The sequence below is a fragment of the Dermacentor andersoni genome, chromosome 9 (assembly GCF_023375885.2).
Source record: "Dermacentor andersoni chromosome 9, qqDerAnde1_hic_scaffold, whole genome shotgun sequence".
NCBI classification, from domain to species: Eukaryota; Metazoa; Arthropoda; class Arachnida; order Ixodida; family Ixodidae; genus Dermacentor; species Dermacentor andersoni.
The window spans coordinates 26,713,795-26,736,815 of record NC_092822.1 but is presented as its reverse complement, the minus strand read 5'-3'; the positions used below and the strand labels follow the sequence as shown (position 1 = coordinate 26,736,815).

Here is a 23,021-nt window from a genome sequence, read left to right as displayed (position 1 = left end):
GCTGTATGTTTACACATCTAAGCTTAAACTAAAAAGTCCATTTTTGACTCCTTATGTGAGAGGTGCTCTCCAAATCCACGCCCTAGCGAAGACTCTCTGAGTAACAGAAGCAGGCCTCGAAGGCTATGCTTTTGATGACTGCATGCGGCGAAAGCGATTGCAAGAGCCGAAAATACGTCATGAACGCCATGTTTTCGACACCACTTGCATGTATCGTTTCACAAGTCGTCTTCAAATGTTACGCGCAATTTTGCGTGACATGTGGCCAGTTTTCTTGTGGGCATGTTTTATGTACTGTGTTTTCAATTTGGACTTCTCTTCTGTCGTTGTTGCAAGTGCTATTTTGTGATTGACTTCAAGCCCACACACCCTGGTTCTTGCACGTAGGGCCCACAAGTTATTAATGGGAGAAAATCACCGTATTGCAAAGTCGTCCAAGAGGCATGGTGCCTGGGCTGCTCCCTAGGAGAGTTGCAATTGACAACAATCGCCAGTGATGCAACACTGACATCTTCTACGTGAGAAGGTTGCCTTCTGCAGCCGAAACAGGAAAATCTGGGGAACACAAGACTGGGCTAGTTGAAATCGACTGGACATCTTGTGCAGCGTCCTTCACGCTATAGCACATCATGTCCAAGCTATCAGTAATATTTTCGTTATGGCCTCCGGCATTATCATTGAGAAAGCAGCGAAAGAAAGAACAGTCAGTGAGCGTCAATCAGTCAGCCAAGTTCATTCGCGCACTAGCTCACTGACTGGTTCAATCCCTCAATTTTAACCAATGAAGTCATTCAACAAACCTGTAAGCTTGTCAAGTACCACCTCTTCCTCTCTCAAGAAACCGGAGTCATTCAGCTACTTGCGAATTCGCTTACGCACTTAAATTCGCGGTTAAACATTAGGCAACTCACTCACTCACTCACTCACTCACTCACTCACTCACTCACTCACTCACTCACTCACTCACTCACTCACTCACTCACTCACTCACTCCGCGCTCCCTCTGGAACGGTCAGCAATGGTTTCCATTCGCCCCCTCAGCGACGTCCACCACTCTTAATTCTCTTGCTCAGCCCTAACTCGCTTATATCGTTACCTTCCGCCGCTCTCTCATTTTCTCCCTCGCAAGAGAGAAGAATGTTCTGCCCGCCCGCCACGTCAGCACTTTGCGAGGCACACGGATGAGGAACATGTCGAGGAATGCTGCCTCCACGAAGGACGCCTGATCACATTGATGATGACGGCAGCCGAACGTGCCGTGCACTCACCATGAAGCACGCATCGCATTCGGACAAGCGCGATATTGGCATACCGCTTCGAAGCATTCCCCCCTCCCTCCTCCCCCTCCCCCATCTTCCCCCCTCGCGCAATCTCCTTCGCCCGTGTCTCGTTGTAATAGCGTATCTCCGGGCCAGTGTTTGCAACGTGCGGGCCCGCCTCTCCTCGGCGATGCGGCGCGTAAACGATCTCATCAACGAGCGCGCAAAACTCGCCCTCGAGGCTTTTATCTCCAGCTTCCCACCTCCCACCAATTACGGCGCAGCTGGTTACGGCGTCCAATTAGGCGTTTCATTTCCGACGGACGTTGCCATCGAGTTGTCTCTCTCTCTCTCTCTCTTTCTCTCTCGCCGCCAGCAACGGGGCAGGGGGCTTCTTACCCTCCTCTAGCCTTTTTATTGGCACCGTTGTTGGCGCGTCGGCTACGTTACGTAACCTCGTTCATTGCAGTCAGGTTGCGTTGCGAGCCATTGCAATGGCCGGGCGCCTACGGTTAAGATGTTGACTTTATTTTCCGTCTAGGAGTGCTTGGTAGTAAAGTAGCGTTGCTTCGCGTCGAATGATGGCGTTGGTAATGATGCGCGGCAGATGGCGACGACAGCGGCTCTTTTTGCTTCTCTTCGGTGTTTTTTGACCCTCGCTGTCGTTGCCGGAGAGGCACTTACTAGATGTTCGTTGCTCTATAGCCTGGCTGAGTTTTGAGTTGTGATGGGTGAACAGGTGAGGCTTTGATATCGCTGAGGCCTTTTTTCTTTCTTTCTTTTTTCCTTTGTGACGAATGGTTCCAACCGATCGCCGTATGGCGTCAATGAGAACAGTGATGACGATGACGACATCTGGCAGTTGCTATCAGCTTGGGCTGCCTTCTCGCGCTTCAAACCGCGTTATTTGTGTTTCCTTCTTTCTCCGGGATTTTTTGCGTAAGTTCTACCCACAGCAGTGTTGGGGCACTGTGATTGGCGGAGTTGTTCTATGCCAGAAACGAGTTGTTTTCCTCTCGGTGAATTGTTAAAATATCTACAAGGTACAGTTGCCATCTTTCGTCTTTTGACCCAGACAGCAATTCTCTTGTTAACGCGCTTTGCCGCCGTGAGAAACTTGTCAGTACTACATTATAAGCGCAGAAATACCCTTCCCCTATTGCGTCTGCCAACATAAACACTAAAAACAATATTCTGTAGGAACAATCGACGATGATTGTCAGTGTAAGCTAATAGCACGAACGAACTAACAAACGAACGAATGAAGGAAAGGACGAGCGAGCGGGCGAACGAATGAGCGAAAGAACGAACGAACGTTCAAGGGCGAAAGACTCCTTCCTCTACCCGCAACTCGGTTGCACGTTATTGCACAACACTTACTGTCATGTCACCGCTTCTGTGCTTCAAGCTGAATGATTCTGAACTTCCCTTTTCTAGACTTGAGCTGGACTACACACGCCCGGTATTCACATCTTCTGAAGCTTCAACTCTGGTATACAGCCGCGGGTTCATTTCCTCCCACGGCCAGGATTTCCTTGTTGAGTCGAAGAAATTGCGCTGCTTTCTTTCCTTTACTTTTGCGCCTGAATTATTTATCCCCAAAGTATGTTGCTTACGACCCTCTGCGGGTACGCGCCATAGTATAGCATCGTCATCATCATCATCAATTCCTGCATCACTGGTGGCGAATCAAAGTAATGCCAGCAGACGCTAAGCAGAGGTGGCAGTCCAGACGGCAGCACTGTGTGGAGAGCTGTGGCCTCTTTCCTTTATTTCCTCTTTCTTTATGGCCGATTCCGTTCGTGTGATCGGCCCGCGTGACGGGGGCAGCTGCTGTATCATCATCACCATCATCATCACCTTCGTCACCGTCGTCGTCATTTTGCTATACGTACGCTACACAGACGGCCATCTTCTTCAGAGCGTGATCTAGCGAGGGTGGTAGTTAAAGAAAACCTTTTCTCTTTCTCGTCTCGTTGGCCGCTTCTGGAACGTCGACAGCCTCCGAGATGGAGCAGAAAACCCAGGAAGGGGAGACGACTCAGACGCCGAAGAAACGTCCACGCAAAGGGTCGCGTTCCACGCAAGGTGAGCGTATACAACGGAACACTCGTTCGACCAAGCGTACTCGACCGTACGCTTGGCCACTTGCTCCCACGCGGGTAGCGTGGGAGCAAGCGGCCACAACATAACATTGCGGCTGGCACAGCTATCGCGAGACAGGATTATTGTCTGGCTCCATTATCTCACTGTCGCAAACGTACCATTGACACGAGTTTCAAGGGATTGTACTGTGACACATCTCGACCATCTGAACGACATTAAGGACATGACTTGGACAAGTGTACGACTTGCGTAAGTGTCACGGCAGTTGCACGCAATACACTGGGCCTGATCCGACTAACCTCCCGTGATAAAGACAAGAAAAAGAAAAATTAATTATTGGCGGATGGTTAAGGGATGTTATGTCGTTCTCTTGAGAGGAAGCTTTAGCTCGGGTGCTCCTATCTAAATACATTTAAAAACAGAATTCGTTTTTCTCGGCAACCACTGCATCAAATTTGACGAGGTTTGTTGCATTTAAAAGAAAAACGTAAAATCTAGTGACTGTTGGTTTCGGATTATTGATTTAGATTGTCAATTGTTTAATAAAATTAGCAAAAATAAAAAATTTTCAAAAAGCGAGACTATCAAGTTTACAACTCTGCAACTCAGCAATAAAATAGATAATACAATTCAGTGAGTCGCATGTAATAGTATATCTAAAGCGGACAAAATTGATAGGTTACATATGGATGTAAAAATATGTAGTAAAATGGAAATATATCGTGTGCAGAATTTTGAAAATCGTTTTAACAAAATTCAGGACCTAAATAGAAATTCTGCGACCAACAGTCACTAGAATTTCAGTTGCCCTCTCAATTGCAACAGATTTCATTAAAATCGGTCCAGGGGTTATCTCAGGAAAACGTTTTTGCGTTTTTACATGTATTTGAATAGGCCGCGTTGGAGTTGGGCCCGAGCTAAAGCTTCCTCTTAAGCTGAACGCAGATTCCTATTTTAAGCAGAAGCAACGTAATGATCCCGACATTATCGATATACCTTGTGCTGATGTCAGTCAGATAACAAAATGACGCAATGTGTATCACAGAGTGAGTGTACCAGGGCAAACGCAATAAATGCTATACGTACGCTATACCCATACGGCCATCTTCTTCAGAGCATGCTCTAGCGAGGGTGGTATGTTAAAGAAAACGATTTCTCTTTCTCGTCTCGCTGGCCGCTTTGGGAACGTCGACAGCCTCCGAGATGGAGCAGAAAAGCCAAGAAGGGGAGACGACTCAGGCGCCGAAGGGGGGACGTCAACGCCGAAGCTCGCGTTCCTCGCAAGGTGAGCGTATAGAACGGGACGCTCGCTTCAACCAAGCGTACTCGCCCGTACCGAGACATGAACAAGTGGCCACAACATGACATTGCGGTTGGCACAGCTATCGCGAGACTGGATGGCAGCCTAGCTCCATTATCTCACTGTCACAAACGTACCATTGACACGAGTTTCGAGGGACTGTACTGTGACATATCTCGAGCATCTGAATGTCACTAAACATATGAATTGCACAAGTGTACGACTAGCGCAAGTGTCGCGGCTGTTGCACGCAAAAAACTGGGCCTGATCCAATACCCTCCCGTGACAAAGATAAGAAAGAAAATTGGCAGTGGCTTAGCTCGGCTATGCCAGGATGTACTAGCGAAAGCTAATGCATAGCATGGTTAGCCTTGGTTAATCTTGATTGCAAGTCCAGGTTAGTCTGGTTGTCTAGCTATGCTGCGGCATTTAGCCAGTCGTTCGGCGGGCTGTTCGTCTATTTCCTAAACGATTGGTTTCCTCTTCATCTCGTTCCGATGTCGATTCCAGGCCTGCTAGTGCTTATCAGAATTCTCGCCGTCCATACTGCCGCCTCAACTGTCGTTGCGGCGCACGCGGGCTCTCCTTTTCAATCCTCCGACATGTTATCAGGCATGCGACGCAGCTGGCGAAGCGAGAGGAGGCGAAAGCAACGACGAGGAACGTGGTGTGACGTCGTGTGCCTCCTCGGAGCACGGTCACGGCGAAATCGCAAGTTCGCGGCTAGTAAAGGTTTCGCTTTAAAAAAAGAAAAAGCTCCTTATTGGCGAATGCTTAAGGGATGTTATGTTATTCTATTAAGCTCAACACAGATTCCTATTTTAAGCAGAAGCAATGTAATGATCCCGACGTTATCGATATACCTTGTTGTGCTGATCTTAGTCGGATAACAAAATTACGCCAAGTTCGTCAAAGAACGAGTGTACCGGGGCAAACGCAAACAATGCTATACGTACGCTATACCCAAACGGCCATCTTCTTCAGAGCGTGCTCTAGCGAGGGTGGTATGTTAAAGAAGAAAACCATTTCTCTTTCTCATCTCGCTGACCGCTTCTGGAACGTCGACAGCCGCAGAGATGGAGCAGAAAAGCCAAGAAAGGGACACGACTCAGACGCCAAAGCGACAGCAGCGCAGAGGCTCGCGTTCCACGCAAGGTGAGCGTATAGAACGGAACACTCGTTCAACCAAGTGTACTCGGTCGTACCGAGACAAGAACAAGTCGCCACAACATATAATTGCGGCTGGCACAGCTATCGCGTGACCGGATGGTTGTCTTGTTCCATTATCTCACTGTCGCAAACGTACCATTGACACGAGTTTCAAGGGACTGTACTGTGACATATCTCGACCATCTGAACGACATTAAGCACATGACTTGGACAAGTGTACGACTTGCGTTAAGTGTCACGGCTGTTGCACGCAACACACTGGGCCTGCTCCGACTACCCTCCCGTGACAAAGACAACAAAAAAACTCATTATTGGCGGATGGTTAAGGGACGTTATTCTCTTACGCTGAACGCAGATTCTTATTTTAAGCAGAAGCAACGTAATGATCCCCACGTTATCGATATACCTTGTTGTGCTGATGTTAGACGGATAACAAAATTACGCAAAGTGTGTCACAAAACGAGTGTACCGGGGCAAACGCAATAAATGCTATACGTACGCTATACCCAGACGGCCATCTTCTTCAGAGCATGATCTAGGGTGGGTGGTATGTTAAAGAAGAAAACCCTTTCTCTTTCTCGTCTCGCTGGCCGCTTCGGGAACGTCGACAGCCTCCGAGATGGAGCAGAAAACCCAAGAAGGGGACACGACTGAGACGTCGAAGAGACGTCAACGCCGAGGCTCGCGTTCCTCGCAAGGTGAGCGTATAGAACGGAACTCTCGGTTCAAGAAAGCGTACTCGGCCGTACCGAGACACGAACAAGTGGCCACAGTATATAATTGCGCCTGGCACAGCTATCTCGAAACCGGATGGTTGATATATGTTCCTGTTTCATTGCTTTGGTCGATTTTCATGTACTTCATCTCACAAATGGCACTCATTCTTAGTTGCGCATTTCTCGCGATACAGAATACCCTTGTTTCAAATGTTATCATTTTGATGCATTGTTGCCATTGCTTTCTACTGATCTATAATTGAAAGTTTTGTCGACAGGCAATGTAGCGATTATTACAGCGATGTTGGGTGAGATGTTTGGGGAGTGGGGGAAGGGGGTTGACACTTTGTCAGGCATTAACTTGCCTTAATGTCTGCCTCCTAGGCAACTCATTTCTGATGCCTAAATAAAAATAATTTGACTTTGACCTTGATTTGCTCGATTATCTGACTGTCGCAAACGTACCATTGACAAAAACTTCAAGGGACTGCACTGGGACATATCTCGAGCATCTGAACCACATTAAGCACGTGACTTGGACAAGCGCACGACTTGCGTAAGTGCCACGGCTGTTGCACGCAACACACTGGGCCTGATCCGACTAACCTCCCATGACAAAAACAAGAAAAAAAAACTAATTATTTGCGAATGGTTAAGGGATGTTATGTTATTCGCTTAAGCTGAACGCAGATTCGTATTTTAAGCAGAAGCAACGTAATGATCCCGACGTTATCGATGTACCTTGTTGTGCTGATGTTAGCAGGATAACAAAATTACGCAATGTGTGTCACAGAGTGAGTGTATTGGGTCAAACGCAATAAATGCTATACGTACGCTTAGAGCATTGCATGGGCCTGATTATTCGGCTCGGGGCGGGCCCGAGCCCGTGATACCAAGCCCGGGCCTGGACCGGGCCCGGGCGTTCATTACTACGCTTAGCCAGTGCGCGCGTGTTCGTGACCAGGCCCGGCCCGGGCCCGCTAGACATATGTTGTTGATGATGATTTATTATTGATGCCTTTCGCTTTGTAGCGGACGATCAGACGGAAAATCCGGTGTGTACATGCATCGAAATACTGGTTTACCCGCAGTGGTAGCTCAGCAGTTAAGCTGTAAAGCCCTAGGACGCGGGTGCGATTCCCGCGGCCACGGCGACCGCATTTCGATATTGGCGAAATGCAAGAACACCGGCGTACTTATATTTAGGTGCACGTTAAAGAACTCCAGCTAGTCGAAATTAATCCGGTCCCCACTATAGCGTGCTTCGTAATCATATTGTGGTTTTGGCACGTAATACCAAGGAATACAAATGAAATGTGGTACATGTGCATGTGGTACATGAAAAGACATTACAATAAAAGTATAGTGACAATAAAACATAGCAACAAAATCTATTTTAAAGGATTGTACAGCTAAAATGGAAAAGCGGATAAAAGAAAACCCGGGACTCTTTCTATGATGCTCTTTTCTACACTCGCGTTGGAAACATCATTTACACAATTTTCTAAAAGAGGTTCTTGAATAATAATTTGTTGCAGCAAGATAAACAAAGCTTTTTCATATATTATATTTTTTATATTTTATCAGCAAAAGCAGATGAACTATAAATTGTTCATATTCTACGTCGACACGGAAACGTAATCGCCACGTACAATATCATTATGTAATGAACCTGTCCCACACCATACTTGCTGCTATTCCAGATAAAAGGTTTCTCTATTTGTAATGAAATAAAGATAGAAAATACGCATAAAATAACACCCAGTGACACAAGAAGACCGCACCCGAAAACGATGCCACAAGAATGAGAGTCTGAAAAGGCCAGCAAAAGGCAAAAATTTCCATGTTATTGTGCAAAAACAGCAGGTTGTCCAGGCTCTCCGGCTTCAAGCAGGTACTCCTCTCTTCGAGTACGTACCCAGTTGCCCCAAAATTGCGTTCTATAGTGGCGCTCCTGCAGATGGGATGCAAAGTACTTATTTTTTTGCAAGAAATGAAAGCCATCAGTATTTCCTGCACTGCGCTTCCCACCATTCGAGCAGTTTCTCAATATCGTCACACGAGTCACTGTCCCGAAGGTAACTGTCAAGCTCACTGTCGGCTGGCCGAGTTTCCGCAGCATCGTGCCACTCCTTAAATTCGTCAAGGAACGTACGCTTCGCTGGCGGTCCATTATCCACGTGGTGTGCGCTCGTTTCTCCTTGTGGAAAACGCAGATGTACATCAATCAACAATTCGCATACTCTGTCGTGAACATTTTTCCTCTCCTGCTCATCAAGCACGCGGAGATGGCGGAAAGGCGGCCACAAGAACGTTGCGATTTTGTGAAGCTCTCCTATGGGCATTTTTATTTGAAGAAATTCTAGCGTCCTCGACTTGAGCTTGCACACTTCTGGTGAGTCTGTCGAAACAGCAGTAACGTGGTTGTTCAGTTTTGTGCAGTACATCAATACAAGGGGCAGCGTTACAACTTTGTCCTGCTCACGCTTTTCGCTGGCCTCCTTGAAGGGCTCCAAGAATTCGACAACCTCCGTCAACAAGGCCTTATTGACGCCTTCCAAGAGTAGATTGCTCCTTGAATCCAGGTGGTTCTCTATCGCATCGTACTGAGTTAGCACCGACTTGATCATGGCGAGCTTCCTGGTGAGTCTGTCGAAACAGCAATAAGGTGCTTCTTCAGTTTTGTGCAGTACATCAATACAAGGGGCAGCGTTGCAACTTTGTCCTGCTCACGCTTTTCGCTGGCCTCCTCGAAGGGCTCCAAGAATTCGACAACCTCCGTCAACAAGTCCTTATTGACGTCTTCCAAGAGTAGATTGCCCCTTGAATCCAGGTGGTTCTCTATCGCATCGTACTGAGTTAGCACCGACTTGATCATGGCGAGCTTCGAATTCCACCGCGTGCATATCTCCTGGCACACACCGTGTGGTAGATGGTTTGTCAGTCCGCTCTGTTTCAAAAAAGTCACGACAGCCTTCACTTCTTGCAGTTGTTCCAAAAGGTCGGGCAGTTCCTGAGCTAGGTATCCGTCATCAAACGCGTTCCGAAGAACGGTGTTAAAGACGGGAACGCAGCAGTTCATTCTGGCATACGGACGCAGTGCGCTAATTATGTTGGCACCCTGGTCTGTCACGAACACCACATTGCTTAACATGCCTTCATCAATCCCCAGCTTAGCGCTCCTTCGTACAACCTCGTTACGGATGTTCTCTCCCGTTTTTCCTCTCTGAGGGAAAGTCGCTAGTGAACAAAACAAGGCTCCTCAGTTCCCATTTCCCGCTCACGTAATGCGCCGTTGCAGTGATATAGGCTACTTTCTTGTCGTCGTCGGTCCAGATGTCAAGGGTCATCGAGCAGCGACCTTCCTTCATCGCTGACTGGATCTCAGGCATCACCGCTTCTCGGAGTTCGTTTGCAACTTCGGACACCCTGCGAGACACTGTCGTAGGAGGCGGAATCACGGTCTGCGCGGGTATGCTCCCGTACTTGGCACCGATAGCAATGAGTTCGTCGGCAACATTTAGGAATCTGTCGTCGCAAACAACGTCAAATGGCCGCGTATCTTTTGCGCACCACTTGACGCAAGCAGTCGTCAGATTCCCCTTAACGGTAGATGAAATCTGGGGTTGCTTCTCGGTGAAGAACTTCGTCCTTCACCGAGAAGCGTTCTAATTACACGCAGCGGTTTCTGCAGCCTTGCACTTGTGGCGGTTCAGGTGCCACGTTCCTGTCTTCCCGCCATCATATTCGAAGAAGGCTCTGCAGCTTTTGCACTGCACCTGCCCTACTGGTGATAGGGTGTGCACGTCAATAACTTCCAGGAAATGTTTCCAAACCTGGCTTTTGTTAACTTGCTTGGAGACAAGCTTTAGCTTCCCGGCAGCGAGCTTAGCTCTTAATACAGCTGCATTCTTCGTGGTGCGACGTGTACAGGAGACGAATTACGAACTATATAACGCCGGTAACCAACACATTAGAAGCAACAGCGTGCTCTGCCGAGCTACGGCAGAACAGCCAAAGCCTTTTTTTCTCTCTTTTCAGTATATGGCGACGTTGGTCCCACGTTACGCACGAAGTAGCTCCTCGCAGGAGGTTCCATATGGGCGGGCCGCGTAAAGCTTTAGGTCCGCGCTCTGCGCATGCTCCGCTTAGCCGGCTGTCGCCTAGCAACGGAGGCCGTCTCTTAGGCTCTAGGCGCTTCTTTCTTCGCGCGCCTCTTATTTCTGCTCACGTGTGAGGAGTTGGCAAAATCTCGCAGTGGTCGCTGCAAGGCGGCAAAGCCATCATTTTCCGGATGGCGCGAATTACACGCGTTTGCGCCTTGGGATGGTTCAGTCGTGCGCCTCGAGTACGGTTTCGAACTTAATATGTCTGTGACAAGGAATGTCTCTTTAATTCCGTCACTGCCCAAGCAAAAAATAATATGACGCTTTGAAGGAGATTTAAAGCTTACACACGTCTTAACATCAGCCCTTCGACCAGAAGGATAGTCATATACAGGGTGTTAACTTGGGCCAAACATTAAAAATATGCTGATGCTTCGCAGCTCGACAGAACCAAGGTAATGTTGTTTGCCGTCGCTTGTAGATATTCAGGTTATTTCTTGCAATCCCCCTAATTAGATAACTTGTCTTAATTAATTATTCAACTTCTCAATTACTAAAATTAGATGAAAAGTCAATGATATAGCCGTACAGCAACATGAAAAACTCCCGATACAGCTTTCTGTTGCTCAGTACGTGCCACATATAAGTGTTATTCCGAGCGTGAAGCAAGCTCGCGAATACACGCAATATTGCCGCTCGACTGGCCGCTCGTGGCACTTTGCGTGTATTCGCGGGCTTCATTTACGTTCGAAAAAACATTTTATGTTGCACGTATTGAGCAACAGAAAGCTGTATCGGGAGCGCTCTCCATGGTGCTCTACAATTTTCTTATTAACACTTTCATCTAATGATAATAACTGAGAAGTTGATTAAATCAGTGAGACTAAATATCTAATTAGGCGAATTGCAATATATAAACTGAGTATCTACAAGCGACGGCAAACAAAATTACCTTGGTTCTGTCGAGCTACGAAGCATTTGTGTATTTATAATGTTTGGCCCAAGTGAAGTGAAACACCCTCTATAATGCTGTCTACACCTGTATAGGCGCAGCATCAAAATATTCCTTTACTTACAGATTGTACCGTATGTGTCAACCTCACCTCCGGGGGGTCTGATCAGCTGCAGAGTATAAGCAATAAAAGACCGAAATCTTTGTTCCTCCCGTGGGAATATCCGTGATGTTCGTTTTTGGGGAAAAGAAAAAAAATAGAACTTCAACTGTTTTTCGCTTTTCTTTACTAAGTGTTACGTTTCGCCTACAACGCGCGGTAATGCCGGCGCGGATGCAACGGACGCCGGGGCTTTGTTCAAAGCGGCGGACATTTTGGCCCGTCCGACGCCGCCGCACCGCCTACCCGCCAAGCGTGCCCAGGCGTGTTTCAGTGCCACGTGTCTTCGTGTGTGCGTGTGTGTGTGTGTGCCCTCGCTTGTCAAAGCGCGGCAGCCGGGGAGCGGAGTTCCCCGAATGAGGAGCCTGAAGGTCTCTCGGCCCGACAGTTCGCGCCGTCGTGGGCTCCTGCTGCGCCGTCCCGTGACCTTCATCCCGTGACCTTCCCTCCTTCCCTTTTGGACCGCGACGCCGGGAGTATAAGAGCAGCTGCCCCCGGACGCCAAGAGAGAGGCTCCGATTTGTACTGTTGAGTTACGTGCTCTCCCGTCTCTCCACTCCGGTCGACCTGACCGGCCGCTCTTTTGCTATGTTAGAATAAACAAGTTGTTCTGTTACCAGTCTTCTCATGCTTTGCCGGGACCTTCGGATGCTTCCAGTGCCCCAGGCCGCCAGGCCAACGCTACCCTTGGGGCTTGCGACCCATTCGCAATAACGGGCGTCAGCACCGAGACTACAACAACTCGTGCCAGCGGTGCGATTCCAACATCTGGTTGCCAGCGGTGAGATCGCGACAACGGAGGCCAGCAGCGAAGAGATGCGGTTGACTGTATGCTGAGCAGCACAACGACCATCCGGGAGCAGCGCAACGAGCCCTGTGTGATGACTGGTTGCCTGCAGCGGAACGACTGCGCTGAAGTCTTGGCTGCGAGGTTTGGTGAGTGCGGGACTTTCTTCTTCTGAGTTTTGCCAGGCTTTTGTTAGTGTTAGAAACAGAGCTGGTAATTGTGGTTGTCGTTGCTACCGGGTTAGTTTGCGGCAAGACAATAGTAGGCAGTAGAGAAAGCAGCATTCAGAGCAGCCATGGATTTGAAGTCGTTGCGCAAACCGAAATTGTTGGAGCTTGCGAGAGAGTTGGGTCTGGATGTCTCAGACAAACTCAGAAAACCAGAACTGCTAAGGGCTATTCTTGAGTTAGAAGCTGAGGATGACGAGCTGTCGGAATGCCTTGAGACCATTGAGGAGAGGGAGACGGCAAAAAGACAGGAGCGTGAACTTAAAGAACAGAAAGAGAAAGATGAGCGCGAACGTAAAGAACAGATAGAACGAGAGCAACAAGAGAAAGAAAGAGAGCGCGACCGTCAACACGCTTTGGAAATGAAGCGTCTCGAGTTAGAGATGGAACGCGCTCGTAATGGAAGTCAGGCACACGGTGCAGGAGAACGAGTATTGTTCAAAATGACTGACCTGATGCGGCCGTTTAAGCTTGGAGAGGACATTGGTTTGTTCCTGGTTAACTTTGAGCGAACGTGCGAGAAGCAGGGGTTCTCTCGGGAAACGTGGCCACAGCGCTTGCTCACTTTGTTACCCGGCGAGGCGGCCGACGTAGTCGCTCGCTTGGAGAGAGAGGAGGCAGAGGATTTCGAGAAAGTGAAATCGAGTCTGCTAAAGAAGTACAGGCTGTCAGCGGAGGCGTTCCGTCGGAAGTTTCGGGAAAATGAGAAAGGCAAAAGTGAGTCATATACAGAGTTTGCGTACAGGCTTATGTCAAACATGCAGGAGTGGCTCAAAGAAGAGAAAGCGTTTGGTGACCACGAGAAAGTTCTGCAGTGTTTCGGGCTAGAACAGTTTTATAGTCGGTTACCTGAGAACGTGCGGTACTGGGTCTTGGATAGGCCAGACGTTAGTACGGTGGCTAGAGCCGCTGAGTTAGCCGAGGAGTTTGTGACGCGTCGGGCTCGTGGAGCTAAGGACGGTCAAAAGGGTGAATTTGGCTCTAAGTTTGAGAGGCCGAAGTTCACGCCCATGAGAAAGCGGTTCGAGACGAGGCAAGCGCGCGTGTGTTATACGTGCCAGAAGCCGGGACACTTTTCGGCGCAGTGCCCAGAAACAAAACCAAAAGTCGTGTTTTTTTCATTAGGCAGCACTGACGAGAACATGAAGCTTCTCGAGCCTTACATGCGAGACCTCCTCGTGAACGGGAAAGAGTGCCGAGTGCTTCGCGATACCGCAGCTACGATGGATGTAGTTCACCCCTCTTACGTAGAACCCGTTATGTTCACGGGCGAGTGCGCATGGATCAAGCAAGCAGTGGAAGCTCATAGCGTGTGTCTGCCGGTAGCAAAAGTGCTTATTGAAGGACCTTTCGGAGCACTTGAGACGGAGGCCGCAGTGTCATCTATGCTGCCCCCCCAGTACCCGTACCTATTTTCGAACAGGTCCGATCACCTCCTGCGCGAGAAGGGGCTTTTGTTTGGTGAGGCTAGCGTTCAGGCCTTAACCAGATCGAAGGTTCGGGAGCTCGCTGCAAAGGCGGTAGTTGCGGGGCCGACGTTGTTGAACGATGAGAAAGGGTCAGAGGCGCAGCAAGCTGGTAGTCAGAGCACGCCCGAACGGGATAAAATTGAGCCTGTAGCGTTAAAGGCACCAGATACTGGAGAGGAAATTCCCGATGCGGGAAAGTTAGAAGAGCTTCCGGTCGAGCTTCCGGGACTAGGCTCAGTGACGAACAGGAAAGACACCGATCAAGTCATTAGTGACTTAATAAGTAAAGCATCGCTGTCGCCTGAGCAGAAAACCGAACTACACCAGCTCTTACAAGAGTTTCAAGGTCTGTTCTCTGAGAGGCCTGGTAGGACTTCTGTCCTTACTCATGACATAGAACTTACCTCCCCAGAGCCAGTACGATCCAAGGCGTACCGGGTGTCACCCCGCCAGAGCGATATTATGGAGGCTGAGGTAAAGAAAATGCTACAGCTCGGTGTTATTGAAGCGGGTGAGAGTGATTATACCTCCCCTTTGATTTTAGTTGAGGTACCGGGCAAGGAACCTCGTCCTTGCGTCGACTACCGCAGGCTTAATTCCATCACTAAGGATCAAATTTATCCGATCCCTAACATCGAGGAGCGCCTTGAGAGAGTGAGTAGCGCTCAGTTTATTTCCACCCTAGATCTTGTCAGGGGTTATTGGCAGGTTCCACTTACAGAAGAGGCTAGTAGGTATGCGGCGTTCATTTCACCAATGGGGACATTCCGTCCTAAAGTTTTGAGTTTTGGTTTGAAGAACGCGCCATACTGCTTTTCAAGCCTCATGGATAAAGTGTTGCGGGGACAGCAAGAATTCGCTTTACCGTATCTAGACGACGTAGCGATATTCTCCGCATCCTGGCCTGAGCATATGGCGCACTTGCGGGCAGTGCTAACCCGCCTGCGCGATGCGGGCTTGACAGTCAAGGCTCCCAAGTGCCAGTTAGCACAGGCCGAGGTTGTCTACCTCGGACACGTGATTGGTCGGGGTCGTCGCCGCCCCTCTGAAATAAAGGTGGCCGCTGTGCGAGACTTCCCGCAACCGCGCACGAAGACCGATATTCGGTCGTTCTTAGGTGTCGCCGGCTACTATCAGAGGTACATCCCCAGGTACTCTGATATCGCGGCTCCCTTGACGGATGCTCTGAGAAAGACAGAGCCGCAAACAGTCGTCTGGGATGAGACGAAAGAAAGAGCTTTTAGCGCCCTAAAGAGCGCCCTAACAAGCCAGCCTGTGCTACGATCGCCCGACTACTCAAAAGGGTTCGTTGTTCAGTGTGATGCTAGTGAGCGAGGCATGGGCGTTGTACTGTGCCAACGGGAAAATGGAGAAGTAGAACACCCCGTCCTGTATGCTAGTCGTAAGCTGACGAGTCGTGAGCAGGCGTATAGCGCCACCGAGAAAGAGTGTGCGTGTATCGTGTGGGCCGTTCAGAAATTGTCATGTTACCTAGCCGGCTCGAGGTTTATCATTGAAACGGATCACTGCCCTCTCCAATGGCTGCAGACCATCTCTCCCAAAAATGGCCGCCTCCTGCGCTGGAGCCTCGCTTTGCAACAATATTCCTTTGAGGTGCGTTACAAAAAGGGGAGTCTCAACGGTAACGCCGATGGCTTAAGTCGAAGCCCCTAACGTGGGAATCAGCCTCAAAATTGCTTGTTACTGATGTTTTTCTTCCTGAGGCAGGATTTTTAACTTATTGCTTTTGTGTAGTGTTTCAAAGTGATGATGTGCTTTTTAGTGCAATTTTTCCGATTTGTGGACGCGTTCTGAGTGCTGCTAAACTACTGTAAGGAACTAGGCAGCAGTATAAAAGGGGGAAGAGCCTGGCAGGGCTTAGTGAGGGTTGTGCCGTGCTTGCTGACTGAGCGGTTGACTTTTGGCGTGGTTCTAACGCTTGCCGGAAACGAGAACAAAAATGTCAACTCTCCCGAAGTCACTTTGCAGTGTCCTGTGTGCACCTGAACGTGAGAACTAGGCCTTCTCTGTGCGCTGCGCTCAAGAAACGCCCAAGGACGCCCAACTTCGGTTATGAGCATCATCGAGCGACATCCCTCCGGACAGCGGATGCAGTCCCCTGACCATCGGGATCTCCTTCCCCCGGCGGGGCGGTCTGTTACGTTTCGCCTACAACGCGCGGTAATGCCGGCGCGGATGCAACGGACGCCGGGGCTTTGTTCAAAGCGGCGGACATTTTGGCCCGTCCGACGCCGCCGCACCGCCTACCCGCCAAGCGTGCCCAGGCGTGTTTCAGTGCCACGTGTCTTCGTGTGTGCGTGTGTGTGTGTGTGCCCTCGCTTGTCAAAGCGCGGCAGCCGGGGAGCGGAGTTCCCCGAATGAGGAGCCTGAAGGTCTCTCGGCCCGACAGTTCGCGCCGTCGTGGGCTCCTGCTGCGCCGTCCCGTGACCTTCATCCCGTGACCTTCCCTCCTTCCCTTTTGGACCGCGACGCCGGGAGTATAAGAGCAGCTGCCCCCGGACGCCAAGAGAGAGGCTCCGATTTGTACTGTTGAGTTACGTGCTCTCCCGTCTCTCCACTCCGGTCGACCTGACCGGCCGCTCTTTTGCTATGTTAGAATAAACAAGTTGTTCTGTTACCAGTCTTCTCATGCTTTGCCGGGACCTTCGGATGCTTCCAGTGCCCCAGGCCGCCAGGCCAACGCTACCCTTGGGGCTTGCGACCCATTCGCAATAACGGGCGTCAGCACCGAGACTACAACAACTCGTGCCAGCGGTGCGATTCCAACACTAAGGTATACTAAGAGCCAGCTCTTTGCACGTGTCACTTCAGCTTGGCACAAAATACCTTAGACCATGCAATGCATAATGTTCGCGTGCGCTCAAAGGCCCGACTTAGGCCTTTTAATGAGCGGGCCCGAGTCCGGCCCAGGCCCGCGGCTTCAAGCCCGAGCCCGGGCCCGGGCTTCTGGGTCGGCCCGGGCCTGTGCAGTGCTCTACGTACGCTACCCAGACGGCCATCTTCTTGAGAGCGTGCTCTAGCGAGGGTGGTATGTTAAAAAAGAAAAACCATTTCTCTTTCTCGTCTCGCTGGTCGCTTCTGCAACATCGACAGCCTCCGAGATGGAGCAGAAAACCCAAGAAGGGGACACAACTCAGACGCCGAAGAAACGTCAACGCAGAGCATCGCGTTCCTCGCAAGGTGAGCGTGTAGAACGGAACACTCGTTCGACCAAGCGTACTCGGCCGTACCCGAACGCGTGTTTCCAACTGCTAGTAGGTACAGCGGGGCGTGGCACTTGCAGAGACAACGGTCGGTTCGACCAAGCGCACTCTGGCAGTACTGAGACAGGAGCGAGTGGCCACCATATATAGTTGCGGCTCGCACAGCTATCGAGAGACCGGATGGTTGTCTGGCTCCATTATCTCACTGTCACAAACGTACCGTTGACACTAGTTTCAAGGGCCTGCACTGTGACATAGCTCGAGCATCTGAATGTCATTAAACGTATGACTTGCACAAGTGTACGACTTGCGTAAGTGTCACGGCTGTTGCACGCAATACACTGGGCCTGCTCCGACTACCCTCCCGCGACAAAGACAAGAAAAAAAAAACTTATTATTGGTGGATGGTTAAGGAATGTTATTCTCTTACGCTGAACGCAAATTCATATTTTAAGCAGAAGCAACGTAATGATCCCGACATTATCGATATACCTTGCTGTGCTGTTAGTCGGATAACGAAATTGCGCAATGTTTGTCACAGAGCGAGTGTACCGGGGCAAACGCAACAAACATAAGTAAAACACGTCATACGCTGCCGATGCATAAGACCAATCGATATTTCTTTGTTTTTCTACTCCTATTTCCATTTCTCTTTTTGTCCTTTCGACTAATTGCTGTTAAGGCAAACAATAATTATGAAGGACGTATCCCCTAATCAATAACCAGGTAGCCGAGCGCAGCGCAGGATCGTCGCAGATATTTCCGAGCACGGCTTCATATGTCATTAAAGAAGGCTTGAAAGGGCCGCATTTGTTTTTAGCGCTTGCGTGCCGCTGCTAAAGCGGACACAAATTAGTCCATTGCGTCAAGAGGTCGAGACATCGTTTCCAGCCAGTTTTACTCAAAATGTGTTATCACATTTCACGTGCAGATGGAACGTTGCAGTGCTCTGCTCCACGTTGTTTTCGTTGCGCTTGCGTTCTTTCAACATAAGCAGACTTGGTGGGAAGGAACAGACACAAAGTGTGCCACTAATACATCGAAACGGTGTCACGTGGTACGTTAAACCGAATCATCGGTCGGCTAGGGTCGGGTCGAGTGGAGTCGAGTCGAGTCGAGTAGAGTCGTATCGAGTGGAGTCGCGTCGAGTAGCGCCGCATCGAGTAGAGTCTGTCTGTCTGTCTGTCTGTCTGTCTGTCTGTCTGTCTGTCTGTCTGTCTGTCTGTCTGTCTGTCCGTCTGTCTGTCTGTCTGTCTGTCCTCCGTCCGTCTTAATCGAGTTCATTTGTTGAGTCCAGTCGGGTCCAGTCGGTAATCCTAAAGTGATAACAGACTTCCGACGCATTACGAACTATTCAAATAAACGCTCGTGCCGCCAGTCTGTCGAGTCGAGTCGGGTCGCCTACGGAACAGACGATACCACACCTCGCATCCTTTTAAGAATTGTACAAATAAGGCCTCGCGACGGCGAGGGTGTGTTGCAACGCTAAGCCGTCCTCCTCTATCGTGCAGCCTCGAAGGCATCCGAAAAGGCTCAGCAGCCCGACGACAAGCCCGAGGGGGCGCCGACGGTAAAAGCTGCATCGGTCCACGACCAGACCGCGGCTCCCGGCATGGGCTCTTCCGGAACAAGCTCCCAGAGGCAGCTGCAACAGAAGTGTCCGCAGGAGCAGGTAAAGGACGTAGTGCATTGTGGTAATGCGATTAGCATTCTCAGCCAACTTCAGCCGCGTTGTGGCTATCTAGTCTTTTTACGTCGCTCTTCAATTAAAAAAAAAATCCATTAAAATGAATCCTTCGCTGGGCGCGACCAGCATGGCTTGAATTCGCAGCGTTAGCACGGATTTCCGCGACATTACGTGTAAAAGCAGCGCAAAAAATAACGGCAATACAAGACTGGTAAATACACCGGACAGGAGCCGATGTCCTGTGTATTTCTCTGTCTTGGGTTGCCGTTGTTTTCGCGCTGCTTTTGCCGCGGAGATCAACCGACTCGCCCAGTTTTACGCTCTAATGCATCCGCGTAATCTCGGAGGCCACAAAATAAGGAGGGGACTTCGTGGGCGCGGCCCTAGGTGGCGCATCGTGTCCAGAAGAAAGCGCGAGAGAGGAGCCTGGTTGCTGTGCGCGGTTCATAGACGACACTAATCGGCGGTGGCAGTATCATGTGTTGCTGCATTGCTTGAATGCCAATAGCATTAAAGTCGACAGTCATCGGCAGATGTGTGCCGCCGCAATTTCTTATTTTCTTTGCAAGTCCTAGAAGGACACGGGTGTAACTCGATACGGTAAGCGTAACGTTAAAAGACAAACAAGTGACAACATGAATTCGAAGGCAAGCGGGTGTAGCAGACATACTAGTCTAGATTAAAAGGAGCACGCTAGTTGGGCAAGTCACGCAATCATACGGCATACAGTCGGCGATCTATAAGTGTCAAGTGTGTCAAGAGTGCCATTACCATGATAGCGATGACTCGGAACAACACCGGGTGAGCGACCACAACCACACTCTTGTTGCTTCGTGACGTTAATATCTATCTATCTATCTATCTATCTATCTATCTATCTATCTATCTATCTATCTATCTATCTATCTATCTATCTATCTATCTATCTATCTATCTATCTATCTATCTATCTATCTATCTATCTATCTATCTGTCCATCCGTATGTATGTATGTACGTATGTATGTATGTATGTATGTATGTATGTATGTATGTACGTACGCACGCACGCACGCACGCACACACCCCAGTCAGTCTGCGACTGAATCCTGCCCGCGTTCGAACACTCGAAGTCGACGAAACGAGTAAACGAAACTACCAGAACCCCCTGTGCCCGCCCACCTTGCCACGCAGCCGACGAGCACGGCGGCCGCCGACGGCGCCCCGGGAGCGCGGCGCGTTTCGTGGCACGAGATCCTCCCCGACGCCAACGACGACGACGACGACGCCCCGCAGCAGGAGGTGCCGGTGTCGCTGGCGATGAGGATAGCCACGGTGGCCATCATCGTGTTCGCCATCGTCAACGTGCTCGTGTTCGCCTACGCGAGCATCGCCTCCTCGAAGCTGCCGCCGCTGAGAGAGCTCACCGAGCCGCCGGGGGGAAACCCCATCTACAAGATACCGGCCAAGGTGTTCAACGCCACCGGTGCCGCCGGTGGTGCCCGAACCGACTGGGCGCACAATTCCACACGTGGCTGACTGCCCGCACTATGACCAGACGTCGGCGCTATAGAGAAGCCAATATAAAGCGTTCTTATCGTCGAGTCGGCTAAGAAATCATCAACGATCGCTTTTTAAACATTTGGCAGGTGATCGCCTGGCATACGGTAATACTTACGTACGACTGTTCTTTAGAACGTTTACAGGCAACAGTTTCACTTACGCCCGCAGTTACTAATGATTGTTATACAGTTTATACAGACTTGCACTTACGAATACTTGTTTGTAAATTACTTTATCTAACCAACGAACTACTCGGGGATGCGGTCGTCATGTCGTGCCCTTTGGCGGCATTGTCAGTGCTGAATGAAATTAGTGCTAGTTTATAGAAGCCTTCCTTGCACTTGCAAATGATTTTTGGACGGTTTACAAACAACCACCTCATTTACCCTTGCACTTAGTGACTGTTCCTAATAATTTGCACGCACTTTTTTTGCATACACACCACGAATGATCTTTGGATAGTTTGCCGACAACAGCCTTACTTGTGTCCACTTTTAACGAATTATTCTTTGATTACGGGCAATAATAGTAGCCTAACTTGCGCATACGCTTAGAATGGTTGTTTAATGAAAAGGAAAACAGAGAAACGCCGAATAAAAATGAAATGGTTTAAAACAAAAAAGCATGGTTTAAATGATTTTAAACCATGTCATTTATGGTCGGCGTTTCTCCGTTTTCATTTTCATGATGACTCCCTAAACCAGGCGGATTATCGACGAACCATAAATTTCAGAACCACTGTTCCTAAACGTTTTGCAGAAAGTAGTTTTACCTAAGCTTACGAATGATTTTTGACCAGCTTACAAACAACCTTACTTATGTTTACCGTATACGAGTGACCGGTCTTAGATAACTTACACACAGTAGTAAAGCGCGCGTTCTTTTCCCCCATAAAACAGTTTCGTTTAGTAAGAGACAGCATGCTGCGTTGTCCGCGTATTTCTGGCCCATTCTACCAAGTGCAGCTGTCCCGTTTCTCGCGAAAGGTGTGGCACATATCACCGGCAGCAACAAACTTTATCGACGCCTAAGACAAATTGCAGGATCAGTGGACATATATATAAACGTGAGACATATGGTGCAATCTGACAGGTGTCGGGCTCAAGTACGGTGCTCAAGTTCAAGTTTATTCATCATCAACGATGCCAGTTTTACAAGAATTTTATGCAAAATTAGCACTACACAGGGAGTCCCAAAGTTACAATCTGTCAGGGGGACTCCCATACATGAACAAAAAGGGGAAAAAAAAAACGATACAAATCAAGCATTGGTTACGGTGGCTTCACAGACAACTTGAAAAAAATGAGAGCGCGAAAAAACAAGAATATAAAACTGTTTAGTAAGACAAAGAAATGCGAAGAAGACTTCAGTAGTGAACAAGCAATGCAAATGTACAATACAATAAAAATAGGAGCAATATAACATATAGTATAATAGCTAAGTCAATTATGATTACAATCACAAAAGCAGTGGTTAGGATGAAGAGAGTTGCTGCATAAAGTATTTGTTAACTTGATTCTTCACACGTGTTTATTGTTATTTCTTTTTTGTTAGGGGGGAGCGGGGGGGTTAGTGTATTCCCAGAGAGAACTGCCTTTTCCACGAAAAGCCGGCAACGGTGGCGCGAAAGGAAGCGTGTTGTATGCGTCAGCGTGTCGTCGTCGATATCTCTCGCGAAAGTTGTTTACCACCTTCGCGTCTGGCGGACGACCTGCGTCCGTCTTCCCGAATTCGCTGTCGGTTGCGGCCGGCACGTCGTCAGCCGCGAGGGAGCGCTGTCCTGTCCCTGGGGTGCGTTTAAGTTTCCTCCTCTCCAGACGCGGTGGGGGCCGCCGCCATTTTCGGCACTTCGTCGCGAGAACCGTGCAGCTCGGGGGCCAGCTGTGTAGACGGTGTTGGAGAGTCCGGGGGCACAGAGGACACGCAGTTGGTCGCAGGCACGAGGTACACTCGCGATTCGCCAGCGCCTTTGTCTAACGTAGCCCCCAGGCTGTTGTGACGGGCGGGGAGAAACAGTCACCAAATGTCCGTGAGGTGCGGAACTATACCGCTGCTGCTGCTTCCGCAACTACTACTGCTACTGCTTCCACGGCTACTACTGGTACTGGTGCTACCGCTACTACCACTACTTCTAGTGGTAGTAATAGATGTTGTAGTATTTGGTAGTAGTTGCTGTTGGTGTGTACTTAGCTATACAGAAACAATAGTAAAAATAGCATTAGTAGTCTTTTTTGGTGAAGAGGATAATCTCTAGGTTTAGGAGGGTAGGTGGAAAAGGAAAATGTTAGGATACCTCCGAGCAGCCATAGTACAAAAT

General features: G+C 49.3%; 2 protein-coding genes across 2 annotated transcripts in view; one reads left to right on the top strand and one right to left on the bottom strand.

Annotated features, from left to right (window-relative positions):
- Positions 1 to 23,021, bottom strand: part of LOC126527348 (uncharacterized) — a 279,210-nt gene that overhangs the window by 42,611 nt on the left and 213,578 nt on the right. The gene's annotated exons all lie outside the window — the stretch shown is intronic.
- Positions 2,925 to 20,922, top strand: LOC129383806 (uncharacterized). The gene is made up of 7 exons (XM_055068686.2): positions 2,925 to 3,347; positions 4,561 to 4,650; positions 5,734 to 5,820; positions 6,447 to 6,533; positions 17,367 to 17,453; positions 18,988 to 19,148; positions 20,336 to 20,922. The coding sequence occupies exons 1-7, from the start codon at positions 3,269 to 3,271 to the stop codon at positions 20,678 to 20,680; spliced, it is 936 nt and encodes a 311-aa protein (XP_054924661.1). The 5' UTR covers positions 2,925 to 3,268; the 3' UTR covers positions 20,681 to 20,922.